The sequence below is a fragment of the Adiantum capillus-veneris genome, chromosome 1 (assembly GCF_014529385.1).
Source record: "Adiantum capillus-veneris isolate H3 chromosome 1, ASM1452938v2, whole genome shotgun sequence".
Taxonomy (NCBI): domain Eukaryota; kingdom Viridiplantae; phylum Streptophyta; class Polypodiopsida; order Polypodiales; family Pteridaceae; genus Adiantum; species Adiantum capillus-veneris.
The window spans coordinates 134,194,888-134,205,258 of NC_140931.1; the positions used below are offsets into that span (position 1 = coordinate 134,194,888).

The 10,371-nt window shown below is 43.0% G+C and overlaps 1 protein-coding gene across 1 annotated transcript in view; it reads right to left on the reverse strand.

The window, feature by feature from the left end:
* Positions 1–7,063, reverse strand: part of LOC147465602 (Rubisco methyltransferase family protein) — a 47,075-nt gene extending 40,012 nt beyond the window's left edge. Inside the window, exons 1-6 of the mRNA XM_086520817.1 lie at positions 6,538–7,063; positions 6,194–6,269; positions 5,902–6,107; positions 5,710–5,796; positions 5,529–5,621; positions 5,300–5,454 (exon numbers count right to left, since the gene is read on the reverse strand). Coding sequence (XP_086376943.1) covers positions 5,300–5,454; positions 5,529–5,621; positions 5,710–5,796; positions 5,902–6,107; positions 6,194–6,269; positions 6,538–6,882 — 962 coding nt within the window. The 5' untranslated portion in view covers positions 6,883–7,063. The remainder of the gene's footprint in view (positions 1–5,299; positions 5,455–5,528; positions 5,622–5,709; positions 5,797–5,901; positions 6,108–6,193; positions 6,270–6,537) is intronic.
* Positions 7,064–10,371: the final 3,308 nt, after the last annotated feature.

A 10,371-nucleotide genomic window follows, 5' to 3' on the forward strand; every position in this document is an offset into this window, starting at 1 on the left:
AGGTCATGGAGTGGTCCTACTACTTGAGTAAAGGCTCGGATAAACCTCGGATAGTAGGAACACAATCCCAAGAAGCTACGTACGTCGTACCATAGTGGGAGTTGTGTAAGACTATATGGCCGAGACAGATTATCTGAGTGATAAAGAACTCACTCTTCTTTGCATTCACATGCAAATCATGCTTTCGCAATTCCTGAAACACTCTGTCGAAGTGCTTCCGATATTCCACCTCAGTCTTTGAAAAGACGAGTATGTCATCAAAGAACACTCCTGTGAAAGCTCGGTGGCTGAAAATTCGATCCATCATTCAATTGAATGTGGCGGGAGCATTGGTCGAGTCGAACGGCATTACCAAAAATTCATAAATTCCAAAGGTTGTGCGAAAGGCAGTCTTATGGACATCCTCAAGGGCTATGCGTATCTGATAATACCCGCACTTTAAGTCAATGCGACTAAAGATGCTTGCACCTTGTAACTTATTGAGAATATCATCAATCCAAGGAATCGGAAAGCGATTCTTGAAAGTGATCTTGTTTAGAGATCGGTAATCTATGCACATTCGCCGTCTTTCTTCTACACCGGTAGAGCTGGAGAGCAGTAAGATAAAGTACTTGGTCGTACTAGACCTTTTTCTAGAAGCTCGTTGATTCAAAATTTCCTCTTGCTAAGCAAGACTTACCCGGTAAGGGGGTTGGTTTGGGGGAGAGCTACCCGATAAGAGATCAATGCGATGATCTTCCGGACGTTCCGGAGGTAGCTTGTCCGGTAGAGTATCCATGAAACAATCTTTATACTTTTCAAGAAATTGAAAACGTTTAATTTCCAAACTAGAGAACAAACCCTCGTTAGTTTTATCTCTTTCATGTGCGAAAATCAAGTAAGCAGAAACGCACTTTTTTATTTCCTTCTTAATGGAGATATGGCTTACAATAGGGAATAGCAAATCCCCTGCATCGGCAAAAATTTTAATGTTCTTGCCCTCATGCTCAAAAGCGAGGGTCTTTTCTACATAATCTGGGACCAGTTGCATATGGTAGTGCCATGGCATACCCAAGATGATATCACATCCCTCGATGGGTGCCACCAAGGAGCATTCGCGGTTCTTGTATTTGTCAATCCAAAGATTGAGTTGTCCTTGCACGGGAGTTGCATTGGTGGTCAACCCCTTGAATACCTATCCGGAAGTGACAGGAGTCCTGAGTTGAGCCGGTGTGAGGCCCAAGCGTTCCGCAGTTTCCAGTGAGATGAAGTTGTTCCTCCATTCAAGGTGGTAGAGGATCAACACCCATGGTTATTCACGAATCCGCAACCTTTAAGAAGCTGACGCTTCCCTTTCTCGGTTTCTATATTCCCTTGCACATCACGAATGGAATTCAAACTCGGTGAAACAGGTTTCTTCTTCGATTGTTCCTTCTTCATAGATGCTTGTTCTTGCCGTTGCTGTCGAACACGGTAGTCGGTCTTCAAGTGTCCTTTCTCACCACAGTAGAAGCATCTTCCTTGTTCTTTGAAGGTCTATACTTGGTTTGGTGTGAGATACTTGAGCCGTTTTCCGATACCCTCTGGCTTCTTAGGCTGATCTGAGTCCTTTGGGGACGCTTTTTGCCTTGGTTGCCATGGTCACCATAAGCTGCTCTTTGCCTTGCACGATACGTGCTATGTTCTATCCGTCTAGGGGTACCAGTGGAATGTAGATCCTCGGCAATGATGCCGACTCCATCATCCCTTGAAGGGTGTCGTGTGGGTACACCTTCATGCTCTTCCGAAGCGGTTCCTCGTCGGAAATCTTCATGAAAGGCGAAACTTTCACAAGATCCGACCAAAACTTGTCAACATAAGCCGTGACTTTCTCATGTTCCTTTTGGGCGAGCCAGTCCCATTCCTTCCAAATGTCCTTCTCGAAATCAGGCGGAAGAAATTGTTCATAAAATTCAACTTTGAATTGAGCCCACGTTCTGGCTTGTGTACCTTCCAAAAATTTGGCTAACCACCAGTTGCTTGCTTTCTCCTTGAGATGCATCCCAACCTTGGATTGTTCGGTGAAGTTCCCGTTGGCAAATGAAACTTCAAACTACCTGAAGAAAGACAGCGCCTTGGAGATATCTCTTCGTCTTGTGTAGTTGTCAAACTTCACATTCTTGTCATTGGATTTGAAAATCCGCATCTTGCGGTGACGTCTGCGGTTCTCCCTCTTGAAATGCTTGCTTTCTCCTTGAGATGCATCCCAACCTTGGATTGTTCGGTGAAGTTCCCATTGGCAAATGAAACTTCAAACTACCTGAAGAAAGACAGCGCCTTGGAGATATCTCTCCGTCTTGTGTAGTTGTCAAACTTCACATTCTTGTCATTGGATTTGAAAATCCGCATCTTGCGGTGACGTCTGCGGTTCTCCCTCTTGAAATGGGGCTTCTCTTTAGTATTATGTAGGGAAGTAGGACTTTTCTTCTTGGGAGAAGATTTAGACGTTGTATGGGAAGTAGATGTAGTAGTATAGACAGGAGAGTATGATGGAGAAGAGATAGAGACATCCTTGCTTTCGTTAAGCAAAGAGAGTTCTTTTTCTTGGCCCTTGCTCTTGGAAGGCCGTTTGTCCTGATCAGGAGATCCCTTGTGCATTTCGGCACCTCTTTCCGCACCATCCTCCTGCGAGTTGCTTCCACCGGCAGGATTTTCCTGACGCCCATCAGCATCCGATCCTTGCAGCTTCTTGATTCCGTCCCAAACCTTTTGGACAGCCGGCAACGAAATAAGTTGTTGCAATTCCCCGAGTTGAGCTCGCACTTGCTAAATTCGTCTTCAGCGGTTCTTCCCGTTCCTTCTCGGAATCGTCCTCCTTTGAAGAGAAAGAGAGGAATCCGAGCTCCGATACCACTGTCACAAACAAAAGCGCACATGAATAATTAACAAGCTGAAAATAAATAATCTTTCAGCTAAAAGAGTTGAAGGAGAAGATCGACACAGTATTTGGGACCACAAGACGGGCTGGTCCCCCCCTAAAGAGAATCTTTATTAGGGAGAATCTTTTTACGAGCACAAGAACCGGAGTGACCCCTCCGTTCTAGATCTTTCCGACCCGATGGTCACTTTCGTTCCCGTGCGGGGTTTCCCGAGAGGCGAGCTCTCAATTCTGTTTCTCTTTGTTCCCAGAGCGTAAAAGCTATACGGACCGTTTCAGATTCCGTTCCCGGAATCTCTGAGCATAGGCCGAGGCCTTATTGCTTCTTCTCGGTGATGGAGTACCTGCAAAAACACAAACACGAGACAACAATTTGTATGGCGAATTCACAATTGATACATGTTGCTCCTTGCACGGAAAAACGACCTCTGTGCTCCGTACTCTCGTGATCACTTGCGTCTCCTTCTCGGCAGAGTCTCTTCCCAAGCTAGCGCTGGCAAAATCTGTCTGTAGAGAGGGGGCGTGTGATGCTTTTATAGGCTCTGAGGACCGGCAAGAATAGGGGAACATGTAGCGCTAGAAGGAGGTGGAGATTGCGGGCTGTTTTTGCAAGCGTTGAGGGAGAGAGAGAAATTGTGCGTTCTTTTTTTTCAGCCAGCACTGATTTAATTGTTAGGCCTTGCTTTAATTTTAGAAGGGCGGGCGCCAGCATTTGTTCCAATCGGAGGAGTCTTCACGAATATGGTGCAACTGTCTAACCCTGATCCAGTGCAACCGCCTCTACCATTGGAGTTGCCCCCACCACCACTACCACTAGGATACAATGGTTGGAGCCCATATGGATATCCTTATTATCCATATCTGGGGTACACGCCTAACCAACCAAAGGATTTCAACGATGGTGGCAAGACAGTAAATTTTTCACCTTCTCAGGGTGAAAGATCGGAAGAAAGTTATACAATTCCTCCAACAATTCGACAACATCTACACTTTGGGGAACTATGCGAAAGAATCAAAGATTTCTCAAGCAACGGGTTTTCTTAAAGATAATGCTATGCATTATTTGGAGTTCAATCACAACACAACGGCATGCTCCAAGGACATGGCAAGCTTTCAAGACAATTTTTGCACGTAGTTGTATGACTTCCCTCTTTGAAATCCAGATCTTGTCAGAATTTAAGTCAACTACCAATGCACCTCGTGCCACTACCACTTGACCCACCAATGATAGCTCAATCATGACCAATGTCATAGCTTGTGGTGAAAGGACTACATGACTTGAGTGAACGGCTTTGGCCAATGTCATGGCTTGCAGTGAAAGGACTGCATAAGTTTGAATCAACAACTACTGAAGGGAACCATCTAAAGCGAATCTGGAACCTGAAGTATGTACCCTAATGACACTTCTCATCAAAAACCGTTCAAAGAACATAAGATTTACTCCAAGATTGATCTGAAATCTGCAAACAATTGGAGATAGGTATGGTTTGCCTTTATGGCTGATTGGACAGCCCCTAAAGATCTCCTTGCTGTAGCACAAAATGCAGCTGTAGCAGTCCTCTGATGGATCAAAACTGCAGTAAGAGGAGCAGCCACTAAAAACACAAGTGGAGCTAATGTAGGATGATGACTAGGACAGCTATTGGATGACAATGTCAGAAGGATATGATGCAGCAAACCCTGGCGATGATAAGAGGGAGCAGGAGGATGACCTGTCCAAGGAATGGCTCACCAGGAAGATAGCAGCCAAGACATGGGGCAATGGCTCATTAATGGAAAACGCCAGAAGTGCCAGTGTAAGATTCTCCACATTGCAGATTTATTACCTGAAGGTCTCTTTTATGGTAAGTGAGTCCCAGGTAGGGTACTCACTTACAATAACTGACATCATTTAATATTAAAAACCCCTTTGAAAGTTTACTAATTGAATGCATATCTCCCGAAAGGCCTGTCCGATTGGCACAAGACCTAAAACATGTCTTGACCTTATCCTGGTCTATATGCAAATGAAATGGGATGCCCACCCAAGTGTAACAACATCCGCCATCATTGTGCACAAATCACTAATGCAAAGAGCATTACAAAATGACGCTCCTCTGAGCATCAGTTCCTGTAAACATGCTCATAAAATAAAAGGCACAAAATCACCTAGGTTCCAGACAGAAAACATTTACTTCAAAGGACAAACAACCAAAGCACCTATATGAAGCTAAGTATTAGAACCCCTTTATGGGCTTAAAGAAGGCCTTCAACTTGGTCTTCAATACAATGTCCGCATTTTCCACGTGAAAATTTCACAATCCAGCTCCAAAAGGTCTTACTCTGATTATTATCTGCACAATGCCACCCCATCCACACACACACAAATCTCTACGAACATGGAGGACAAAAACCTTTTCTCACCATACAACAATAGCTTCTCCAACTTTATACGCTTGATCAACTTGCAGCTGAACTGCATCACCAACTGATTTCAGCATGGCTTTGCAGGTGCTCTTGTATGCCAACAATGGAGGTCCTAAAGGCACCAGAGCAAAGCGCCTTGCAAGCGGTACGTCCTGAAAATAACGACCTCCGTAAGTAATGGGTAAATGTCAAGAACATAGTACTTCTGTTTCATGATTTACTATACCTGCAAGTGAACAACACATGACTGCACAGCCACAAAGGCTTGCTTGAATATCTCAAAAGAAAAGGCCTCTGTGGGTATATCAAATGGATATTGCTGTAATGATTCACACATCACAGTTAGCAGCATATGGACCGTCAGTCTGATGTATCATCCTAAAGATATCTGTTGTACAAGTGAGCACCTGAAAAAGAGACCCTGCCATGAACCAAACGGTGTCCAATTCTTTATATTCCCGCCGTATGCCCTCTAACCTGGCAGAAACAACTTCCTAGTCTAGCAAATCATCAAAAATCAGCAACATAGATTCATAGTGAACATAATTCTGTAGTATCTATCTTTAGCCATGAACCAACCAATTTTCGATTTATATTACCTTCATGGGGCTCCCTGCAAGGTATTCCAATTCCTCCGCCTGCCAGAGGAGTGGAGACTCTACTGCAAGCTGACCCCTACCCCTCTGCCTGTCTAATTCTCGAATAAACGGATACCAAAATGACTCCTTGCCACGTTTTTTCTCATACATCAAGTAAAGCGCAAGGCAGGCCAGTTCAGACAGTTTGTTTGTAGTCAAAAGCTCAGCTGCAAGACCAAGATGAGATACAACTGAATACCTGTTTTCTTTGATATGTTGGTTTAAAAGCTCATTTTTACAAGAATGTACCTACCAATTGTCTCATTTCCAAGAATTCTTTCCAATGTGACAACCAACGAATTAGGGACTCGAAAGGCCACATCTCCTGGCTGCAGTGGAGAAAAGCTCCAACCAAACAAGCCATTGTTGTCAGATTGGCATCCATGCACAGGGAATAAGTGCATAATTAGTGCAAATAACACAAATGGACCAACTGAGCTATCTGAAAAGGACAATGCGCACTCCATGAAAAACCTTCAATCACTTATTAGAGTGGTCTAGGTCTTTATTTAGATAGCCTCTGCTGGAGCAAGCAGCAACAGCATTCTTGAGCTCCGTTACATAGAGAATCACAAAGGGTGAGGAACAGAGCTATACCTGTAGATCTTCTTTGGCAACAACATAGTGGATTGGGCGATTTTCAAACCCGTGGCAGGAGCGATCCTTAAGCTCGACTTTACAAGGAGGGAGACCTTGCTCGTACATCCATTTCATGAGATCGAGTTGCTCCTCCTCTTTTAAAGCTTGCGGCTTCCCTCCATTGTTAGCAGTGAGGGTGCTGACGCAGACCACGCTGGTACTGCGGCATCTCGAGGCTTGGCCTGTTCTGGAAAGGCCAACGTGGACACCGAACCCTAGACCTGTACACGCCTGAGGTTCCCTGCCAAAGTTTATGCTGCAATAGTAAGTACCTGCGCTACTTGCTCCCAAAGCTTGGAGCATAGCTGCCTTTTGGAGACGAAGCTTGCTCTACGCTACCAGGTGCTCCGTGTGCGTGAGCTGCGAGAAGAACAGCCCTTCAACGACCAGATTCTGCTCTAGAATCTTTCACTCCGATAAGACCATCTTGATTGGTCTACCTATGTATGAATTGTGAGCATTACTATTATATGTATTCTCATTTTGATCTCTATGGAATATTTGCAGACCTACAAGGAGCTTTTGTAAAGCAGAAATTTGAATGAAGCATAGCCTCCGCCAAGACTATGCAATTCATTAAGTTATTATAGCCTCTACGCAATTCATTAAGTTATTATGAGTCACTTCATCGCCAAAAGCCTCCCAACTGGGTGAGGTCCATTATTAAGCACTCTTGTTCTAGTAAAAGTGCAAATTCCTAAAAGATGATTGGTTGAGACCTTATCTTTTGTGACCTTAAGTACGCCCCTTTAGAGTCAATTTTCAAAAAAATTAAATACCAACTTGCACATATTTTTAAAAAAATATCAATGTTGGTCTTGAAAAAAGAGCCTTGAAAAGACAAATCCAAATATATCTTCACATGTCACATTTGCATTGAATAGCAAAATCCTCGCCCCGCCCCCCAAAAAATACCTCTTTTTTGTTAGGTGCATGTATACTAGTGCCTTTACCCTAATTATTATTTTATCACTCTAGGTATGTGGTGGTGGTGTTGCATAATGTCAAATGCATATCTTAATGTGATGCAATCAAAGGATTGTAGTATAGAATATTGAAATAAGAGGAACGCCTAATTTTTCTCCATGTTTCATCATGCCACGGATTGTAGCATAGAATATTGGAATGAGAGGAACGCCTAGTTTTTCTCCATGTTTCATCATGCCACTTGTATGTGAGAATAGCAATCATTCTAGCACACAATATTGCGAGAGGATATATCTCTTATGACATCACCATTGTACAATTCATGATTGAAGAAGATATAGTTACACTATATATGTTTGAATAGTATAGAAATTGTTGATCTTTAGTATGGCCTACAATTTTTACCTTGGAATAAAATTTTCATAGATGATGGGTACCTACTCTACAAGAGGAGAGTTTGTGTACCAACAACGCGGATATTCAATGCCAAATTCTTTATGAATGTCATGATAGTCCTAGTGGTAGGCACCCAATGATATCATCTCCATAAAGAAATATAAAAACATACATTTTAATCTTCTACCTTTTGATGCAATTTTAAATCTTTAAAGTTGGGAGAGGGTAAAAACAAATTCCTGAAAGCTTTTGTAATAAGATTGTTGATGATGACTTTGAATCACTTTAAGCTTTGATAATTTCAAATAAAATCCATCAGTTGCCTATAGACATTGTCCTTTAACAGAGGATAACATTCTTGTAGCATGTGGAAGCTACCTCTTACAAGAGGATAGCACGAAGAAAGGGTGTGCACTTCCCCTTGTAGAGCCCGAGTTTGTTGGAGACAAGGTTGTCTGTGTGAGACCTAGGGAGGAGCCTTGGGTAATCCTCCTCCCTACTACCCTTTTTTATAGACTTTTGGGCTTTCTAGCCCTATCCTGTTTTAGGATCCCCTTATACACACTACACAGTTCAGGCCCTAGGCCTAGTTTTGTGACCCCCTAGTTTACCCTTGGCCTTACATTACTCCCCCCTTAGAGAAGTGTTTTCGTCCTCGAAAATAAAAGTCGGGAATTTCTCCTTAAGAACACTAATTTTCTCCCAAGCGGCACCTTCTTCGAGTCGATCTTTCCACTTGACTAAAGCTTTTAGATGCACATGATGACGAGTACAAAAACTGATAGTCTAAGATTTGCTCAGGCTCACGCGGTTGGGCTCGAGGTTCAATGAAATCAACCAGAATCAGTTGGTCAATGACATTGTCATCCCCATGCAAGCATTTACGTAGACGACTTACATGAAATACCAAATGAATACGAGAGTGCGCAGGTAACGAGAGTTTGTAGGCTCTATCACCTTGACTATCTTGAGAGGCCCACAATATCTTGGAGATAATTGTGGTGTTGGCCCAATCTTCAGACTTTTTGAATGGTCTGGCACACACAAGATTTGTAACATTTAATGGCCTAATAACTTGTTGTAGCAGAAATTAGCATGAACATAGTGGGCATTTCATTAGAATAGATTCCTAATGAGAATTACAAGAGTGCTTGGGTGGAGAGAGCAACAAAAAGCATAACACCTAGTTAGATAGCATCAACAATACTTTCAAAAGAGAGAGAAATTAAGCTATTGACAATAGTTGAGGACCAGATTTGCATGGAGCCGGTCCCCCCTCCAAAAGGCTTTGTATTATGGTTTCTCCCATCAAGAGAGACATTGTACAATACAATTCTTTGTGTTCCTTCAAGACTAGCTAGTGCAATGAAGATGAAAGCTTCATGCACTAAGCAAAACACTTAGTAAACACAACTTTAATTATCCCCGTTCTTAGACCCAAGACCTCACACACCTTCGAAGATGGTGAGAGCTAGCAGGGTATGAGAGTAGATTGAAAGGAAGAAGGAGTATCTTACGAGAAAGATGTACATCTCCTCACATAATCACTCATATTAGCATAGCTTTAGCTTAGTAATTAACTTGGTAGAGGAGATGAGCATGCATTGAAGCTTGGGTCTTGGTTGGATTTGCATCCACAAGCCAAGAGTGTGTCGATGTAGGCTTCTATCTCACAAGCTTGGAGTAGGTGATGAGCTCTCCATTAAAGCTTGGGAAGAGATAGTCTTCTCTTTCTTCACACATGAGATTGTGTGAATGTGTGTGTGATAATGCCTTGCAAAAATCAGCCCTCTCTCTCTCTTGGGCGAGCTCTTGCTATTTTCTCTTGCAGGCTTCCCATTGGACCTCCCCAAGTCAAGCCAATGGCTATTAAGCAGCATAAGTGATAGCCTTCTGACATGTGTCCCCCTTTCCCCTTTCGTGAGAGCTTAATCAATTAAACTTAATTGATTTAAATGAATTAAATCCCCATTGGACCTTTCCCCATTCTGACCAATAGTAATTAAGTAGCCCATTGGGCTGCTCAATTCCTATTGGACCCCTTCACGGGCTGTCCAATAATCATCCAAGAGACTTAATTTTCATTGGTTCTTTTTATTAAGTGTTTTAAAATGAATTAGGCTAAATTTACTCTAGCCTAATTCTCATTGGTCCACTTCAAGGGTCATCCAATAGGAATTGGGTACTCCTTGTGGGCATCTGGCGTAGGGAGATGACATGTGTCCCTCATTCCCTTTGTGTAAAGGGAGCTTGTGTGTGTGTGTGTGTGTGTGTGTGTGTGTGTGTGTGGCCTTCTCTCTCATCCCCTAGAAGAAGGGCTCGCCCCCTCCCATGTAGGGATATGCAAAGACTTTTTAGCTACACACAAAGCATCCAATTTCCCCTAGGGTTGACCTTTGGACACAACCTTTGAATTTTGGAACCTTAGCATTTTGGAAGTCTTAATGGGCTGAACCCTAGGGTCTTTTT